The sequence below is a fragment of the Serinus canaria genome, chromosome 8 (genome assembly GCF_022539315.1).
Source record: "Serinus canaria isolate serCan28SL12 chromosome 8, serCan2020, whole genome shotgun sequence".
Taxonomy (NCBI): domain Eukaryota; kingdom Metazoa; phylum Chordata; class Aves; order Passeriformes; family Fringillidae; genus Serinus; species Serinus canaria.
The window spans coordinates 8,298,292-8,318,481 of record NC_066322.1 but is presented as its reverse complement, the minus strand read 5'-3'; the positions used below and the strand labels follow the sequence as shown (position 1 = coordinate 8,318,481).

General features: G+C 49.7%; 1 protein-coding gene and 1 long non-coding RNA gene across 2 annotated transcripts in view; both read left to right on the top strand.

The window, feature by feature from the left end:
* LOC127059877 (uncharacterized) overlaps positions 1 to 20,190 on the top strand; it is a 281,096-nt gene that overhangs the window by 10,988 nt on the left and 249,918 nt on the right. Inside the window, exon 2 of the long non-coding RNA XR_007778192.1 lies at positions 3,469 to 3,596. This is a non-coding gene — a long non-coding RNA (uncharacterized LOC127059877). The remainder of the gene's footprint in view (positions 1 to 3,468; positions 3,597 to 20,190) is intronic.
* Positions 15,186 to 16,346, top strand: FOXE3 (forkhead box E3). Its single transcript, XM_009088905.2, has one exon. The coding sequence runs from the start codon at positions 15,186 to 15,188 to the stop codon at positions 16,344 to 16,346; it is 1,161 nt and encodes a 386-aa protein (XP_009087153.2).

Sequence of the window (20,190 nt, the reverse complement as noted above, 5' to 3'; positions counted from 1 at the left end):
CTGGGGTCAGGCAGGCACCTCCACTGCTGAGATTCTCCAGGCTTCCCTCTCCTGCTCTTTATGATGAATCACAACCAATCCCTCCTTTTCAGATTCCTCTGGCAAGTTTCTTTTCCTCCTACCATAATAACTTTTCCAGAGTGATGGTTTCATGTGCTGGCATCCCACGCGTGGGGGTCTGGTCCCTGCTGGATGGGGTTGGGCTCATGGCAGAGAGTGGCTTGGAGGAAATCTGGAGCTGGTAACAATACAGATGTCCATGGTGTCACATCCCTTGCAGATGGAACCCTTTGCTGGTGTTGTAGGGAAGACTTTATTTAGTTATATCCTTCCCATTCTACCTGTTTATATTCCCTGCTATCACCTCCTGCATTTCTTCTGCTCAGGTTTCACCTCAGAATGCTTGTTTGGCATTGTTGGGGTAATTGTTTGCTCACTGTATTGCATATTTCCACCTTGGCATTGGATTTTTGGTCCCCAGCCAAGGTAAGAAGGTAAAATGCCTGTCTAGTGTGAGAGAGGACAACCTTGTCAGGATTCCCCATTAGCAACAAAAACTGAAATCTTCAGAGAGGAAGGCTTTAAAGCAGATTCCTCTGCAGTTTGTGGAGGCAAGGGATGCTTTCCTTTGGCTGTCACAGTTCCACAAACATTTTGAGACCAGATAGGACAATTAAAAATCCCTGATTATAGGCTTGACTTTATCCATCAAATACCACATGTTGTGCTCAAGTGTAAAGTCAGCTGCTGCTGCAAGGGACAGCCAGCAGCCAGCCATGGAGCCTCCTGTCTGTGCACCACCCCAGAGCTGTGCCCCTTCCCTCTGTACTGTTGCTGTCCAAGCCAGGGTCTCAGGTCCCCACAGAGCCTCTCCTGAAGGCCCCAATGTCCCCAGGTAGAGAAGGGAGGAAGGCACAGATGAAAAGCTGCCAAGGAGGAGTAGGATGGGGTGGTGCATCCCACAACTGGAGAAAGAGCAAGAAGCTCACTGGGTTATGCCAGTGTCCCAAACCCTGATTATTAATTTCTCTTCCTGACCCATCCTGCTTGGCCTTCCTCTGCATCAAGTTCTGGTGGGTTTCTAAAGGCAGAGAGCTCACATGAGCAGGAAATTACCTGCATATCAACCTGGGAAAGATGTCCCTACCAGCTGGTGTTCCTACATGTTGTTCCTGGGAACTGGTGGGGAAACATCAGCTGAAAGTGCCTTCTGGATGTGTGGATCCTCAGCAAAGCGTGAGCACTGCTGTTGGTCCCTCCTGAATCATTCCACCCTCAGTAATGATCCCAGCAAAGAGGGGAAGCATTGCAGCAGTTTGGCCTGGAGGGCTGGAAATGTGGCTGCTGCAGCATGAAGCCTCCCTGTGCTGGGGGAGGCTGGGATCCTGCAGCTGAGCTATTTATTTAAGAAAAAAAATATTATCATTTCAGGCGTTGGCAGCATGGGGTGTATCAGCCATTGTATCAAAGATGTGGTTTTAATGCACTTTCCTCTGCTTAAATGCTATTTGCCTTCTCCTTCAGGCAATTGAATTTAAGAAAACTCTGGTTGCCCAGGTTTTGTTGAACAAATTGGTCCCTGCACACACAATTCCCAGGAGGAGCCAGCTCTGCAGAAACTCTGGGAGCTGTCACTTCAGTGCACGGCTGGGATGGGCTGAACGGATTACCCAGCTCTGCATAGTCTGCTCTTTTATCTGTCTCAAAGCAATGGGAAGCCAGGAATAACCCCTCGGGGTTCCTCTGAGCCGGGCTGTTTCTGGAGCCCGGGTCAGATGACTGTTATTGTAGCCAAAGGTGTTTAACCCCAATTGATTTTGACAAGCCCTATTAGACAATCCCACAATTACTTATTGGGTTTGGAGAGGAACGTTGTCGATTTAAGGCTGGATGCTCTAACCTGAGTGCTGCTGACAGGATGCCTTAGGTACCTGAGCTCTTTCTGCAGGAATTGATGGAAAAACTCCCTGTCAATCCTGGGGTCCAAATTCTGGCCCTTCCCCAGGGCCCAGCAGCTCTCAGGGGCATCAGAGTCAGCCCTAAAAGTCAACGGGTTGGAATGAGGTGCACAAAGCCTCCTACTCTGCAAAGTACAGAGCATCCCTGGGTTAGGCTTGTTTGTGGCACAGCCACGCACATCCCAGCCCTGGGGACCCATGCAGACACCCTGGGACCTGGTACAGAGTATAGGAGAGTCTCTGGGAGGGTGCCCAGAGCAGGCTGAGGGTTGTGTCTGCTCCTCTTTAAAGCTGACCTGTCCCCCAGCTTGTTCCCAGCTTGTGGAGAAGGGAGCTGAGGGTGTCTGGTACCTGTGGCTGCATGAGCAGAGGGACACTGCTCAGCATCTTTGCATGCTCAGAGCCAATGTTTATCCCATGGGATTGAGCTCAGAGCCCCAAAGCCCTGCAGGCTGGAGCTGCTGCTGGGCAGGCAGAGAATCTGCCTGGAGACTTGTGTCTGTGAGAAGTATCAAGTGATGAGTTCCCCCGGGCTCATATCCCAAAGACGCCTGAGATCATTTGGATGTGAATGGGAGTTATGTGCCTGAGTAATCTCAGAGGAGCTGGGCTTAACAGCATTGCTGATTTTTTTTTTTTTTTTTTTTTTTTTTTTTTTTTAGTAGTGCAGCAACTGGGGAAGTAAAAGCATGGTCTAAAAAAGGGAAATCATTGCATTAGCCCAATATTTTAACGAAGCACTACAGCTCTGCGGGTCAGGTGTTTGCAGCCTGCTCGTCACCCATCCCGCGGCACAGAAATGTGACTGTCACTCGTGCGAGGGCAGTTTAGCCCAGAAACTGCTTTCGGGCAGCAGAGCAAGCAGTCTCTTGGAAGCCCTGCAAGTTTCACACTTGCTTTTCCTTCTCTGTTGCTTGGGGAGAGGAGTGTCCCCCCTTAGAGAGAACAACGAGCCGGCATCGCCTGCCTGGCCGGGCTGGAGCAGGCGCCTGGAGACTGCCCTGAGTTCTCCGGGAGGTTTTGTAACCAACACCTTGTAAAACGCAAATATTTGAAAAGCGACGTTCGTGGCTAATGTGCCAGGTCGAGGAACAACTGCTTTTGCTTTTTGCTGGCTATTTGAAACTTAAAGGGTGAACGTAAGGATTTTGCAGAGACAAAAGCATTGAATACACCATTTACATACTCACCCTGCAGTTAGTGAACAGGATTATGAGCCATTTATTTAACAAAGAGACCCTAGTTAATCAGCAGTCTATTTATTGTTTCTTCATAATTTGGCAGTAATTCATAACTACGTCTTGTTTTTCATTATGGGCACAATTGCACTAAGTGTGCTTGCTCCCCATGTACCCTCTCTGAATTTTATTTTCCCTTTGAAAATTGCTCATATTCTTAAATAAAGGATCATATTTAAATGGAAAATATTTATTTCAGATGATTGTTTTCAAAAGAACCAGTTCCTTGCCCTGTTTTGGGTTATTAAATTATTTTCTTTGTTTTATTGCAGGCTTTTTTAGCTCAGCCTTTGGAAACCTGGGCAACAGAGGAGGTGGCTGTAGGTGTTGGAAAGCACTTGGGGTCAACTTTGGTCATGGCTGTCCTGTGTAACTGGGTCAAGTCACTGAAGGCCTAAAGGTAAAGAGATTTTTATGTTGATTTTAGGGCTATAATCAATTATTTGGCAATGTGTCTCTGATCTCTCTGCCTCCTTTGGGGTGGGAAGGAAGGCTGAAGTTGCTGTGCTTCTCCCAGCCTCACCAGCCTGCTCTTGGCTCTGGTGGGGTCCAAGCCTGACTGAAGGGACTCCAGACTGGAGTTTGGCTTTCACCACAGGAGATCCCATGCCCCAACCTGCTTGGCTGGCATTGTGGTTTTCACCTGGAGATCCTGAACCACTGAGGTGCTTTTATCCCTCCTTGGGCGCAGAAGTCATTCCTCCTTCTCCTCAGGCAGGACAGGTCCTGCCTGTCTGACCTCAGGACTCTTGGTTTCCAGCTGTGTGAGGAGAATGGAGCTCTTTGCCTGCTCCCACTGTCAGGCAGGGATCTGAGGCAGCAGCATGGCCAGGGAGCCATTCCTGGGCTACTCAGTGCCAGCATGAATCAGGCCAGATTGACCTGCAAGGCCTTGTCCTCACTATTGTCTCTTCTCCCACCTACTGCAATATTCGGGGGAATGATGATATCAATGAGAACTCTTGGTGGTGGCTGGGACAGAAACAAATTACTTTCCCACTAGGAAAAGGTCATCTGTGAAATTTCATGGACAGTTCCCCCCACTTGTTAAACACCCCCTTCACTTGGCTTTTTTTCTTTTCTAAAAATTTTATTATTATTATTTTTTTTGTGTGTAATTGCGTGTCAGACCAAGTGCACTCAGAATGTGAGCAGGGTCTGATACAAGGAGGGTGAAATGAGATAATCCATGTTTTCATCATCCATAGGCCTCTCTTTTCACGGGCCGTGGGCCGTACTTTATTAGGCTGAGCAGCTCTGGGCCTGCAAGAAAGAGGAGCCCTTTCTCATCCCGATGAGAATAGTGCAGTGAATGGATTCCAAGTGTTTACTCAGCATTTGTCTCGTGGTTTATCAAAGGAATGAGGAGGAGGTGCCGACAGACCTTTTGTCCTGCTGATGTGTTATGACAATGTTCCATGAATATGCAGAATGGCAGAAGGGATTAGAGCCAGTACAATTCCCCTCCGGCGCTTTTTTTTTCTTTTTCTGCCTTTTTTTTTTTTTTTTTTTTTTTGCCTGGGATGTTCAGGGGTTTAAGAGTGACCTGCTCACAGTCAGGGCACTAAACATCAGATTTCCTGCAGATAGGGGTGTAAAAATCCCACACTTGTCCAAAGCTGTTAGCATCTGACTTGAAGGTTGGGCTGTCTTAGTCACTCGCTGCTCTTTATGAAATTTCGGCTGGCAGGAGCTGCCTGGCTGAAAGCTTTGTGTTTTGGGAGACATGGAGATATTGGGGCATAATTAAACCTTGAGTCAGTCAGTGACACGTGAAGCCCAGGGCCACTGGGGATGTGATTGCTGCTCTCTGCTCTGCTGCTGTTAGTGCAGGCTGGCAGTGATACCTTGCTGTGCTTTCCTGTTCCTTCCCAGAGTCCTGGCCCAGGAGTTTGGGTGTGATTCAATCAACAGTGCTGACATCAGGCATCTTCATGTGGGGTTTTAGATGGGCAGGTTAATGAGATAACCCTTGTACACAGCTCTGAGGTGGTGAACATTATCTCTGTTCTCAGTATGGGGTACAGGGGGAAGGTGGGAGCAGACATGTTGTTCCACAGGTGTAAATCCAGCTTTTGGTGTTGCTGACTCCTCATCTCAAAGTAACTTCTGAGCCATAGCCAGCAGATATCTGCTGGTAGAGTGCTTTTTTAGGTGCACTTATGCAAAGATGTCTCATAGAAGAAAAGACTCTCCATTGGTTTCCTGCATCCCAAGAATCTGTTCTGCCCTGCTGCTTAAAACTCCCTTCTGGGGAGTTCCCCACATACACAAGGGGAATGGTGATTTTCTGTCCATGTTGGGCCTTATCCTGGGAGGAAGGGTGTTGGACATGCTCAGCACTGGGCTGATCCTTCTCTTGTTGAAGCCAACAGACCCCAAAGCATTGCTGAGAGCTGTTAAATACACCTGAAATCCCCCCTAGCCCAACCAGAAGGTTGAAACTAGCCTGTTCCACCCTTGCCACATACATCTAAAATGGTTGTTCTGGACCTTCTGGTGCCCTTCTAGTCCTGCCTTTCTGTTTGGGATTTTGGTTGCTCTGTGGAGTATCTGGAAGACATTTGGTCTGAGTCAGAAGAGCGGTGGGGTGTAGTCTGCTCTGTCTCATTGAGCCCATGGGAATCACCCTGCCTGTGATGACAGCTGCTGTGGGGACATCCAGTGAAGGCCACTGGGGAGAAATTGCTATTATGGTATCCTCCTGTGCAGGGGTGTTTGAGCAGTGATGCTCTGAAGGTGGCCAAGGACACTAGGTTGCTCTGTTCCTGCCCCCTTGGAATATGTGCTGAGGTCTGGATCCTGCACAGATCATCCCATGGCAGGCTCTACCTGTGGCTGCTGTTGCCACTGTTTTTTCCCTGGAATGGGTAAGAATGGGGGAGTTTCTTCACAAGCACCAACCTGAGCAAGGCCAGTGAGACCCACTGGGGCATCGAGTTTCTGTTTGCAGAATGAGGCATTTGCTGAGCAGGGGGCTGGCAGGTTTGTAATCTGAGTGTGTGTTGGGGAAAAAGGGGAGAGGCAGAGTATTACAGCGGGTTTTCTGAGGTCTTAGGATGAGGGAAGAGACGACAACGTTGACTCTATGCATCAGAAGGCTTTGATTTATTATGATATGATATATAAGATATAGAAACTATACTAAAAGAGTAAAGAGAAAGGTTTCACTACAAGGCTAAGCTAAGAATAGCATAGGAATGTGTAAACTGAAGTCTTCTCAGCCCGAGACGGGCCGAACAGGTGAATTGTGATAGGCTCTTAATTGGAAACAGTCCGACTGGGTCAATCACAGATTTTCCCGTGGCATTCCACAGCAGCAGATAAGAATTGTTTAGTTTGTTCTGAGGCTTCTCAGCTCCCAGGAAAGGAAAAATCCTAAGTAAAGGATTTTTCATAAAATATGTTGGCAACAGCAGAGCTTCCTTGCAGTCCTGGCACTGGCTGTGTAGAAGTACCTGCTGCTGCTGTGGCATGTTTGTTCTCCTTGCTGTAGTCCCTCTCCACCCACTGGGGAACACAAGCAGTAATTAGGCTAATGGATTTTGATGTGGTGATCCCAAGCCTGGCTCTTGGCTGGTGGCCCCATGACAGCAGCTGGCAATGGCTCCTGCTGATGGAGGGTGTGAGCTCTGATTTGCTCCCTGGGGAGGCTCTTGTTTGGTCTGTGAGGAAAAGAGACCAAGGGCCATTGTCCAGCCAGTGCTAACATCTTCAGCACTGGGGTATGTCCATGATTCACCTGACAATCGGGCACCCGAGCCACCTCAAGATTAGCTCTTAGGCCAGCCAAATTCTGGAGACTAGATTAAAATAAAAGAGAGCATTTTACCTCATCTGCCAGCTCTTGCCACTGTCAGTAACAGATGCTCTTCCTTTGGCCTGTGGGGTGTGCACAAAAGACCACAGTTGTCAGGTTATCCTTCACAATCTAGGCTCCTCAGTTGTGTAAGGAGTAAAGAAACCAAAACAGTTAAATGGGGCAAATCCTTTCCACTCTGAGAATTCTGTGATGAAAACACAAGGGTGGGCCGACCTGGTTAGAAGGCCAGCCTTGGTCTTACAGGACATTTACAGCACAGACTCCCCACTGCTGAAGCATCCTGAGTCCATTTTCCTTAGGGGTGGGCTAAGCAGTGGAAGAATGAGCCCATAGCAGGGAACAGCCTCTGGATTTTGTGGGGTTACAAGGCAAAGCCATTAGGACCTGTTTGCAATCAGCTAATTCTGTGGTGAAAGCTGCTGAACCCTCTGGTGGGATCTGCCATGCTCCTGGTACCCCATACCTCCTTCATCCTGGTGGATAAGTGCATATCTCAAATACCTCCATGTTGCTGTGCAGCTCATCTGGGACTGGAGGCAGTTCTTTTGACTTCCACTCCACCTGAATGTGCTTGGGCCTCTTAGGACTCCTTTTGTCACTGATGATTTTTTATTTTTCTTTAGGAACTTTATGGCATGATGTAAGTGCCCAGTTCTTGTTGGCTTGGATGGAAGCTGGACTTCTATCTTTTGCTAACCTCTCCCAGACTCTTTATGCTGGAAAAATGATGACCAGATTCTGTATTTTTTTCTCTTTTTTTCTCTCCAGTCCCATATTTGGACCAGGTTTCCTCTGTCTCCCTCTGCCTCAGTTTCCCTCCCTGTGAGGTGGGGGACAAGCTGCCCCTTTTTAATCTTTTAGGTCTACAAAGATTTGCCATGCCTGCTGAGGAAAGCACAAGGCACGAAAATTTGTGCCAAGTTTGTGCACTCCAAGTTTGGTGTAAAGAAAATGGATAATATTCCACACAACAGTCCTGTGATCATCTTCCAAAGAGAGGCACGGAGAGAAAGGGAAAGGAAGCAGGGAAAATCTTTTTCATGCAAACAAAAACTAAATGTATGTAATATATAACACTGTGTGTGGAGGAAAAGCTTCCAGAGATGCCAATCAGATGCATCAGCAAAGTGGATGTAAGATTTTTTTGTTCCATCAGAGAGTATTTGGATGGTGGTTGTGATGATGTCACTGCCTTGCTGCTTTGCTTCAGATGAGTCAGTCCTTCATGCTCTACTTGCATGAAGAAATGAGCAAAATAATTTCTGACCTTTCCCCAAGGACACACTGCACTGGACATCTTTTAAAGAAGGGTTCTTGTTTCTGAGATCCTGAGGTCTCCAGTCCTTGATCAAGGGCCCTCCTCGAGGCTGAGATGATGTGAAGGCAGAGCTCTGCTTCCTACTCAGCTGATGAGGGAGATCAGTGTCTGGTTTTGCACCTATCCCCTTGGGTAGCCAGGATCTGGGCCAGGTTTCAAGCCCAAATCCATCTCCCTCATTGTTTATTGCCTCCACTCAAGGTGGCACTGCCAGATGGAGTTGGCCTCATTGCTAACCTTCTAAATGGACCCTGAGACCACTGCCTGGGTGCTGCTGCCTCCCTGCATCAAATATTGCCTGTGGGACAGAGATTCCCATCTCAGCTGGAGGACTCCAGTGTCCACAGCATTTGCAAGATGGAAATGAATTAACTTCTGTGGGCCCCCAAATTAAAGAAATGCCTGTATTGATTCTCCCAGCCCCAAGCAGCAACAGGCAGGGGTGGTTTGGGTTGGAAGGAATGGGAGGCAAAAGCTGTGATTCGTATTTGTCCAGTCTGATTTGAGTCTGAATCACCTCTCTCCGTGCTCACTAGGAAATGATGTGATGAACACCAGTCTGTCATGGCTGGAGACTCTTTTCCTGTACCACTTTTCCATGCACTTTGAAGTCATTGCACAGAATCTTAGATTTTGGTCATTTGTAGAATGGTCTTAAAGGCAGATAAGGTTCTCACAACGTTGTCACAACCTCAGCCAGCTTCTCCACCAACACAGACTTATGGTGAGCTCTTTCCAGGTGGGACCAAAGGGCTGGGCAGTGGACAGGTGTGAAGATCATTGTTTTTCTTCCTCCCAGATCACCATCTCATGGCTTCACCTCTGTGTCCTGCTCCATCCCCACCACCCCATGAGACCCTGCTTCCTACACAGCCTCCATTCACCTGGTTCCTCCAGCTATGGGGTGCCCTGTCCCTCCTGCTGGGATTAGTGCACTACCATCAGGGGCTTCCCAGAGGTGCCTGGCTGGGCTGGAGAGTTTAAGGAGTCTTTGTTTTAAAAACATTTTCAAGTAGTGAGAAGAAAAACAACCTGCAGGTCGGGCTGCAAGCAGGTCAGGCTGAAGGTGCAAGACAGGAGGGAAATTTTTCATGACAGAGGTGTGCTCCTGGCCTGAGGGGAGGGAAGAGGCTATTGTGGTTGGAGTCAATGAAATCACTGCTGGCAGGAGCATTAAACAGAGGAAAAAGAGAGCAGATAGTGAGCCAGCAAAGTGGGATTTTAACCATCTGCCCCAGGCTTGCAGCTAATTGGTCTGGTAGTTATAAGGAGTAGCAAATCAACAAGGAAAAGGGAAAGTTTTGCACTGAAGTCCTTGCCTGGTAGCTCTGGTGTGTGTAACATCTGGGGCAGTTGGACATCAGTTTCCTGATTTCATTGACAAACCTGAGCTTCAGCAGGCTTGGGAAGCTGGCTGGGCACAGGGTTTGGGCAGCAGGAAAGCCAGGAAGCACTGGGGAGAGGCAGAACTTCCCAGTGTGGGATAATGTATGGGATCAGGGGGAGGGAAATAGTGTGGCAGTGCACAAAACACTCTTGCTGCAGTGCCCCTGTCCAGGATAAGTTTTCCTGCCCGTCTCTGTCCATTCTTGTGATCCTCAGATGGATTTGTGCCGTGCTTGAAACTGCAGGTTGGTAGGGCAGGTTCACCAAGAGAGGTTTTTTTGACAAATGCTGTACTTGTATCACAATGCTGAAGCCCCTTTGGGTTTCTATAGTATTTAATATTGCTTCATAAAACCAAGTAATTAAATATTATTTACTAACCCCATGCATGACCCACAGTTTGCTCTTCTCAGTGTCTTGAAGCCAGCAGGCAGGACAGCTGAGAGGCCAAGGAGAGGGAGCAGCTCAGCTTGGCCCTTATGAGTGGTCTTCTCTTAGGCTCAGGTTCTGCCCATGAGATATGGACCTGGGGCAGAAATTTAAGGAGTATTTTTTTCCAGGAGGAGGGAAAATTAAATATTTGTTCACCCCTATATTGAGGCTTGTCTTGAGCAAAAAAGAAGCAACAAATTTTATAGAAGTGAAATTGCCAGAACTCCATACCAAAATTTGTCCCCCATGGGTTACAATAGCTAAAGTCCCTTGTAATATTTTTCGTTTTCTTTCAAATTTAAACAAAAATGTTCTTCTGTTAGGAACATTATTTTTTATAAACAGACAACAACAACAAAAAAAAGATTTTTTTTCCCCATCCAGTTCCTTTTTTTTTCCTATAGGAATAAAAATAAACTTAAACATATTACATCGGAATGATTTTGAAAGAAAATCTGGACTGGTTGTAGTGGGAAAAACCCAAAACTTGCCCAAAAAGGTGCAGAATACTTCAAAAGTTTCTTTATCTAGATTTTTTCCCTGCTGTTCCACAGTTTTTGTATATGCTTTTACCTATACTTTTTGGGAAGAAATGATTTTGTCTGGACTTTACTGTGCAATTGCCTACAAATCCATAAGTGACTCAAAGAGCTAGTTCTCAGGAAGAATTTATTTGCTTTGGTTATCAGTTTCCTGCATCTTGAAGAAATGGAATAGCTCAGGAAGGCTGTTTATTTTGTGGCTCCTTTGACCCCAGCCATTGCCTGGTGTCCTGGGCTGGTTTGTGCGTGGCTGCTGGTCCTGAGCAGCGTGGTGGCCCCACTCCTGGACATGTGCTGTGGTCACGAGCCACACAGTGAACCCTCCAGGTCTGGTGTTTTCCCTCCTCCACCAGGTGTTCCTCCCCTGAGAGTGGCATCCCAGGAGGAGAGGATTTCTCACACACTCCCAAGCCATCATCACCCCATGCAAATGTGCTGAGCTCTTACATGGCTCTCCTCTGTGCTGCCTAGAAATAGGACAAGGAGCAATGAGCAGGAAATGATGCACAGGGAATTCCACCTGAAAACGAGGAAGAATTTCTTTACTGTGTGAGTGACTGGGCACCAGAACAGGTTGCCCAGAGAGGCTGTGGAGTCTCTCTAGCTGGAGACATTCAAGAACTGTCTGGACGTAATCCTGTGCTCTGGGATGATTCTGCTTGGGCAGGGAGCTGGGACCAGATGACCCCAGTGGTCCCTTCCAGCCTGACCCATTCCATGATTCTGTGGGGAATGTGATTCACCTGCTGGTGGCAAAGCCTCCCCATTGCACTGAGTACCTGTGGTGGGTGGGGGGCTGTCTCAAGACTCTTTTCAAGGGTCTCCATCTGGGACTTTGGAGCATGTGTGGATTCAGACATGGATACACAGAGAGTGGGAATGGGCTCCAGTGTTATGGCAGGGCAGTGCTGCTCCTCCAGCTTCCAGCCAGGGAAGTACCTGAACATTTGGTTGTTGGTAAGTGATGGGGTAATTCAGGGCCATCCTAAGAGCACCATCAGCAGGTTTGTTTCGTTGAAGCATCCCTTAGGGGCCACTGCAGGCTCTGAGGCTGGAAGGTGCCTTGGATTGTTCACTGTGGAATTTCTAGGGAAAGAAAACAGAGAAGTCCTTTCTATCAGGGCTCCCACTCCCTCTTTTTCCCTGCACATCCCAGGGGGACTGAGAAACAGATAATTGGAGGGTTCTGGAAATAAGGATGATCCAAATGCCTCTGTGCCCAGTGCAGACATTCAGGCAACTGTTTTACTCAGGACAAAGCCACAGGTCTCTCAGTATGGCTACAATAAAGATCATAAAGCTTTCACCCAGGTACTCCCATACTGCCTGTGGTTTAGCAGAAGATGGTTTTGTTTTGGGGGGAAAACCACACATTTTTCTAACCCACAAGACTGCCAAGTGTAGCTTGGGCATGTGGCCTGGGTACCACAGATGCAATTCCTGCCTGGGTGCATGGGGGGCTTAAAACAGCATCTGGCTGAGGGTGCACAGCCCCATTCCTGGGGCAAGCAAGTTCACCTGTGCTATAAAGTGATTTGTTTGTACAACATTTCTAAAGGAGGCTGCAGCTCCAGTGCAAAACAGTTCAGGTGTTGGACATTGAAATCTCTCTGTGTACTCAGGATGAACTGATGCAAAAGACAGCAGATGCTGGCAAAACTTACACTTGCTTAATAAATGTGATTTATTCCCTTCTCATCACCTCATTTTAAAGAGAGGTCCGGATCACATTTGTTTGGTAGCCACTTTCATTTTTGTCTTCTACTTTTTAATAATTGATCTGGGCCAAAGAGCACCCTGAGTGAGAAAGCATATGTGGGAATCCAAGTCTGTGTGTTCTGGCCTTCCTTATTCCATGGTAAAACACAGCTTCCTGCCTCTGTGCTCCTGCCCACCTCTGTCCTGCTGTTTTATCCCTCTGTCAAAGCTACTTTGACATCTGGGTCTTTACAAACTGAGTTTAGGGCTGTTTGAATGGTCCCATCAGCTTTAAAGCAACTACTCACCAGCTGCAGTCTGAGCCAGCCCACAGATCCAGATGGGGCCAGGGCTTCTCCCTCTGTGTGTAAAATGACATGAGATCAGAGCCTGGGCCTATAAACACTTAAAGCATTTGGGTCTTCATAGCCCATTGTCCATGAGCTGTCCCTTCCTCTGCTAGATCTGATCTCAGGTGCAGGCAGCTCCAGATTCAGCCATACTTGTGTGTGTTTTCAGTTGTTAAGAATAAAAGCAAAGCAAGCCCCAAAACAAACAAAAAACCCCACAAAAACAAAGAGCCCCCAAACAAACAAGTGGGAGATAGTGAGTGATAAATAAGGGCTGTTTAATATGATTGAGAAAAGCTGTTCCTCCTTTGCACTCCATGACACTTTTCCCTCCCAAACCCATTCTTGCCAGATCAGAATACCTTAAAATCCTTGCATCAACATGAAAATCTCACCAGATAATGTTTGCAAAGCTGAAGGTTTCCATCTCCCCCAGGTGGGTAACTTTTTTTGTGCAGTCTGGAGTGATCTTTAGTGACTCTCTTCTTAGATATCTGACTTGCTGCCCTCTCCAGTGAATGGAAAAGTCAGATCCTCTGGCTGAAATTAACCACCTCCATTCAGATACTTGCTTGATTTAAACATGCACTTCAGGAGAAATATGAATTTTCCATTCTTTTTCTCTTGGCTCTCACAAGGTGAATGAATGGTCCCAGCTGTGCCTTTCATTTGCTCTCCTCCCTGAAGATCTGTGTCTGGAGATAGACACCCTTCAGCCTTTTTCACCTGCTCTCTGTCTTCCAGCCAGCACCAATATTCCTGTTATCCTCATTTGGCGGAGTGGAATCTGAGGCAGTTCACTGAAATAGCACTGGTCCATGTCAGATCAGGACTGGATCCACGATTCCCTAACTGAGCCCTGGAGAGTGGAAGAAGAGCCACAACTATCTGCAGGAAAAATAAAGCACAAACAAAACCACATGCAGGCACAAGAAGGGGAATGAGCAATGAGGGGAGATAACTTGGATGGTGAATTTAAAACCACTAGCAAATGCTTAAAGGAAAGGGCTGAAGACTCTTCTCGAAAAGGCTGGATGGCTTTTTAGTTCAAAAAAGGAAAGTGGGAGGATGATAGGACCCAGTCAAGCTCACCTGCTTGCCCCTGTGTAAAAAACCCTTTCATTGTGCTCTGCTCTTGGAAATACTTTCACACAAGTTGCAAAGTTGAAGACTTCAAGTTTTATTCCAGCAGGACATATCGAGGGATCTGCCACTGCATTCATGGTACTTTTCCATCCGTATCCCCAGGACATGGACACATGGCTGTGCCTAGGGCTGGGAGCTGGTTATAAAAGTTCCTCCTGGCTTTTCCAGCCTACCCTTAAGCAGTGGCTTCCTTCCCTGCTCTGGGCCACGGGCTCCTTGCGCAGGCATTTGGCTCAGAGGTGACTCTCAGGAGCAGTGGGTGAGCACAGTGTGGAGGCTCACAGGTTTTTGGGGCTGCTCAAGCAGCCAGCAGCCCCTCAGCCCTGGTAGCAGTGTATGCCAAGGATGAGAGGCTGCAGTTCTGCCCAGCCAACTCGCTCTGGAGAGCTGAAGAGGTTTTCCTGAAACCCAGTAGGTTCCAGAATTCCAGTAGGGAATTCTGAAACGGGTGTCTTCCTTCATCTTCATACTCTCTGCAGTGATAAAGAGATCCTTACTTTCCCTGTCCATCTCCAAAGTGCCGTCCCTGTCCCGCATCCTTTGCCCGCACTCGGGGCAGCCCTGAGCTCTGTGGACCATTTCCCTTTCTCCTGGGGAAAAGAAAAAAACCTTTTCCCAGTATTTTCTTACCTAGGAGGTCTTACCAAGATGCAAAATAACTAAACCGACGGGCTTGGTTTCGAAGAGAGTCGCTGGTTCTTGCCGGCCCTGAGCTGGGGCCACCTCTGAGCGCTTTTCACAGGAGAAAAAGACAACGAAATCCAAGCTCAGGAGGGGTTGCGGAGGGAGGTTACCTGCTCTACTGCTGGGGGCTGGCAGCGGCGCCAAAGTCGCTTCGGGCTGGCCGTCGGGACTCGTTTTGTTTGGTTTTTCTCCTGGGAGGAAGCACCAGTTCCGAGCAAAGCGAAGCGCCGCGGAGAAGGGCCGGGACGAGAGGCGGCCTCAGCGCTGGCCCCGGGACCCCCGGGGGAGGGACCGCTCGGGGGCATGGCTATGGAAGGAACCCCAGGAGAGGCTGAGGGATTTAGTCCTGGGAGTCGGGACCCCTCCCCGGGGGCCTCCTCCTCCCGCCGGGGGAGAGGGGCCGGCACCTCGCGCCCCTCCGGGGGGGCGACCGCCCTATATATTGCCAAGCGGCTCGGGACCGACCTCCCCATCGCAGGGAGCTGCCGCCGAGCCTGTCCGCCTGTCCCCCTCCCCTTCCCCTCCCTCTCCCCTTCCCCTCCCCTCGGGGGGGCTCTTTCTCCCGCCGCTCCCCCCCATCCTCCGAGGAGGAGGAAGGCGAGGGCCGTATATGAACGCGGCCGGCTTCCCCTGCCTGCGAGGCATGTGCACGCTGCCGGCGCCCAGCCCTGCGGCCGCGGCCAGCCCCGGCTCCCCCGGGCCGCCGCGGGGGTCTCCGCAGGCGCCGCCGGTGAAGCCGGAGCCGAGGGGCGCTGGGAGCAGCCCGGCCCCGCCGCCGCCGCCCGAGGAGCCGCCGCCCCCCGCCGGGGGCCGCCGGAGGAAGCGGCCGGTGCAGCGGGGCAAGCCCCCGTACTCCTACATCGCCCTCATCGCCATGGCCATCGCCAACGCCGCCGAGAGGAAGCTCACCTTGGGGGGCATCTACAAGTTCATCACCGAGCGTTTCCCCTTCTACCGGGAGAACCCAAAGAAGTGGCAGAACAGCATCCGCCACAACCTCACCCTCAACGACTGCTTCGTCAAGATCCCCCGGGAGCCCGGACATCCCGGCAAGGGCAACTACTGGACTCTGGATCCGGCCGCAGAGGACATGTTCGACAACGGGAGTTTCCTGCGCCGGAGGAAGCGCTTCAAGCGCACCGACATCACCACCTACCCCGGCTACATGCAGAACTCCAGCGCCTTCACGCCCCCGCCCGCCGGCCGCCCCACGGCACCCACAGCGCCCTACCCCAATGCCCTCTGCTCGCCCGGCTACGGCCCCCAGCTCTCCAGCAGCGTCTTCCACCCCTACGCGGCCGGGGCAGCACCGCCGGCTCAGCATCCCAGGATGTTCAGCATCGACAGCCTCATCAGCGGGCAGCAGGCCCTGCAGCCCTCGCCGCCCTCCGAGCTGGGCCACCCATCGCTGGGCTTGCCCGGAGCCGAGCTGGCTCCTGCCTGCTCTGCCGGCAGCTCCGAGCCCCCCTGCTTCCAGGCGCAGCCTGTCAGCCCCGGCTTGCTGGGCCGGGCCGGCCCCAACTCCCTGGCGTACCCCTACGCCGCCTCACCCCCGCACCTGCCCGTGGCTCAGGGCAGCTACTCGCCCAGCAGCCCGCAGCTCTACGGGGCTCCCAACAGACTGGCCCTGCCGGCCATGCGGCCCCCGGCCTGCGCCGAGCACGGCGAGCAGCTCCTGGGGCTCTCCGCCTCGCCCCTCGGCCAGTTCGGCTCCAGCAACACGTACATGAGGCAGCCCAACTTCCCCGCCGGCCTGGAGCGCTACATGTGATGGAGCTGAAGGCGCTCGGCCGGACATCCCCGGGCTCCCACGAGCGGCTCTGGACAAGCGGACTTCTCCCTCCCCTGGGGGTCAGTGGGGTGGAGTCGGGGGTCCCGGGCTGCCGGCTGTGTGCGGACACACACGTGTGGGAGGACTCAATTCCTCTCTCTCTCAGCTTATTCTAAAGCGGAGACAAGGTGATATCTGTTTATCTGCTCCGTTCCTTCCCGGAAAAGGTGTTCTGTGGCTCTGCCAGGCAGGGCTTCCCAGGCTTGTCCTTGTGCCCAGCCTGGCCCCGGGGATGCCGCCTGCAGCATCACACTCCGGGGCACCCCCAGGGCGAGCCGGAGCACACTCAGGAGGTGGGTGCATGGTGCAACATGCAGGAACTCGCTCTCAAATGGGCTTTTTCCTCTCTTCCCTGAGTGCCTCCTGTGTAACTGGAATGAAAGTTATCAAAGAAGCCCCCAAACCACTAAACAAGTTCACTGGATTTTAAAAGAATATTTAAGATGTTTATCATTTCCTTTCCCTGTAGGAAAAGAAACCCTAACTTGACTACTTCTTTTTACTATTTTTAAAAATTACTTTTATTGTTAGAAAGGACTTTTTTAAAATAAAGCTTTTTCTTCCAACATGACCAGTGCTGATGTTCCTCTGGCTCTGGACAGATCTTGGCAAGAGGAAATTATAGCTTTGTAACTGGTGGGAGATGGATTCGTGCTGCTATTGTGACACCACCACATCTTACATTTTTAGTGACACTTCTTAAAGCTCTCTCTTCTATTAAGATTTTCTTAAAACCAAGTGGTAATTCCTACAAGGCTTGCCCACACAGCTCTTACTTGACTTGATAGCTTCCCACTTGCATAAAGTGAATGTGTCTTCCCTCCAAGGAATCCTTACAGGTGAATTTCTGATTTAGCCCATCAAATTAGGAGATCACAGTTTTTCTTCCTAGCAACAAAATCAATTACAATTCTAACCTGTTCACTGTCTGGACTGCTGCTATTTATTTGCAGGACTCCCAGCCAGACCACCTGACAAGGTTTGAAAGGAGAACTCCCCATCCCCAGATTTACATTTTTTTAAAAATTTAAACATTCATTGGGTAAAAGTGCCAAGCTAGGATTTCTTTCCTTTTTTTCAAAGGTGTCTTCTGAAGTAGAGCAGTTTTCTGTAGTCCCTATGGCATTCTACTCTCTAAGGAGCTGGAAATCATCTGGTCTTTGGTGTAAAACAGCATCTCATTCCCCAGCTGCTGGGCAGGAACAAAAGCTGGTGTGCTAGCAGGTACCCATGGAAATAGCTTTTGTCCACAGCCTGGGACCTTGGGGCTTTTCATTCTTTCATTCTATGTGCTCCACAGAAACAGAGTGGGTTTAGTATGAGAGTGGAGGGAAGAAAATGCTTTTTCCTTCTTGATTTCCTTAAAATTTGGCCTCCATCTGTCTCTAAAAACTGGTCTGCTGTCTTCAGCTGAGTTGCTGAGTGCTATCTCCTCTCTGGTCCATCCAGCTTTACCCTTTCAGTTTTCACCCTGGTCCCAGCAGCAGCTTCTGTGCTTTTCCCCTGGGAATAACCCTGCTCAGAAAGGGCGTTGTGAAAGAATTTAGCCCCTGAAATACTTTGGCTCTCTCCACACAATATCTATAGTCAGACATCTCCTCTCTAATGGAAATTTGCAATGTGCCATGCCTGCCTGTGACATATTGTCGGCAGAGATCACCTAGGGGGGTGCTGAAATAATCACTTGCAAGGACAGTCAGCAGAAAGGACATTTGTCATAGCTCACATTCATTCCCAGGGCCCGATCCTGCAATGTTTTGCTAACAAAAGAACTTTTGAAATCTTGCCTAAGTACCCAGGGTGTTGGAGCCAGACATGTGCCAGAAGCACTGGGTCTGGTGGCTGCTGGGGCTGTGACTCCACTGGGTTTGCACCCTGAGCAGAAGGGCTGCTGAGGCAGGGGAGAACCAGGTACTGACCAGAAATAAAACCAATATTGACTGTAGGGGGTGGGCAGGAGATGCTGTGGTTCTGCCTGGGTGGGATGCCCTGGGAAGAGTTGGCCAAGCTGTGACAACTCAGACCAAGCTGAGCTGGCTTGTCCCCAGTCATCTTGGAGACAGCAGGGAGCTGTCTGGAAAGGGCTTTCCAAGCTCCTGGTGTCTCTGAGTGTTAACCCAGGTGCTGGTGGAGCCATGAGGGCTGGGCTGAAGGGGGGCTGGGCTGTGACTAGCTCCTGTCCCTCAGCTGCCTGTGAGCAGCTATGGGGCTTTCTGGACAGTGGCATCCAGCTCCAGATTCAGGGATGTGTCTGCAAGAGGTCCACCCCACCCCTGTGCTGTGCAAGAGGGAGAATCTTCAGCTAAGGTGGCTCTGGTGTGAATGAGTCCCCGCAGTGACTGACTCCCCAAAAACCTGTCTTGGAGAGAGCAGATGATCCCATCCTGGTGTGTTGGGACAACCCCTGGTGGGCAGCACTGGGTTGCACATCTTCCCTGGAATATCCCCATCTGCCAGACAGCCCAGAGCCCCCTGCAAGCACCAATAAACCACCCTCACCGTGGGCCTTTCACTGCCAAACAGCTGGGAGACAGGGGGAACAAACCCCTTTTCTTCTTTTTCCTGTGGATATTAATCCTCACATGCACAAAACTCTGGAACTTGTATTGTGATTGTCATTAAACTAATGCCTTAAGAGTGTCTTCTTGGTTAAGTTAATGTATCCCAACGAGGCTTTTAAGCTTCCATTTCAAAGCTTTGTTTACAGTTAGGGTGAATCTAGCAAATGAGTAGGATTAAGGTGTCATGTAAAGCATGAGCCTTGCTGGGACAGAGTAGTTTTAAGCTTTGTAAAGTTTATACCTGAGCTCTTCATCTGTTTTAGGGTCTCTTCGATGTCCCTGTTTAGTGAATAAGAGGGATTTGAATGAAACAGGAGTAACTGTCACTCAGATTTCAGTTGTGAAATCAAGTCTCCTTGGAAATCCTCCCCTCTTTATTTAGGGAGTTAAGGGAATATTATGGAATGACAGTTGTAACAATCTCGGGCTCACACAAAAGGCAGAAGGTTGGTTGTTTTTTTTTTTTCTACAAAAAACTTTCTGTGCTTTCTGAGATTGCAGAAAGAATTTCATACCTCAGGGTGATGGCAAGAGGTACTCTGGACTTCCCTGTGATGGGGAGAGCCCCGTCCTGAGCCTGTGAGATGCTGATGGGGGAGGTGGAATCCAGCCCTAGCACCAAAGAAATTTAGTGGTGATCTGGGCTATCTTCTCTGACTTCTCAGGGAATACCTCCTTGCAAATCAGGCTGATTTCAGATAACCCAGGCTGCATGTTCAGAAACACACAGCCAAAATAAGCTGCCACTTTGAAAAGATGTTTGTTTTCCCTGGGAAGCTCTGGCCATGCAGGGAGGACCGACTGAGCTGCCGCGTCTGTCTGTGCACAACAGCATTCTGCACATTTCATGCTTGTACCACCTTCCTGCTGCTTCCAACAAGTTCAGACAAGCAGCAAGAAATGCTCTTTCCAGATTATATTCCCAAGCTACAAATAGTGTTTTCCACCCTGTTACAAACACAGCACTAGCTGGAGTTTTAGTTGAAATACATTTCCTGAAGAACTTATCAGTCCCTCTGGTAGTGTTAGTTTTTTTTTTTCTGGATGCTGCCAGCTGTTCTCTGCCTGTCTCAGTGCTGGAAATATTACACCATAACTTGCTGTTATTCTATGCAGTACTTGGCCCCTTGCAAATACACAGCTTGAAGACATTCAGTGGTGTTTCTTGGAGGTCAGGATTGAGTTGGTAGTCAGGCAGTGATGGGGAGATGGGCAGTGGGTGC

Coding starts and splice junctions, on each gene's coding strand:
- FOXE3 (XM_009088905.2), top strand. CDS start 15,186: ATGAACGCGGCCGGCTTCCCCTGCCTGCGAGGCATGTGCACGCTGCCG.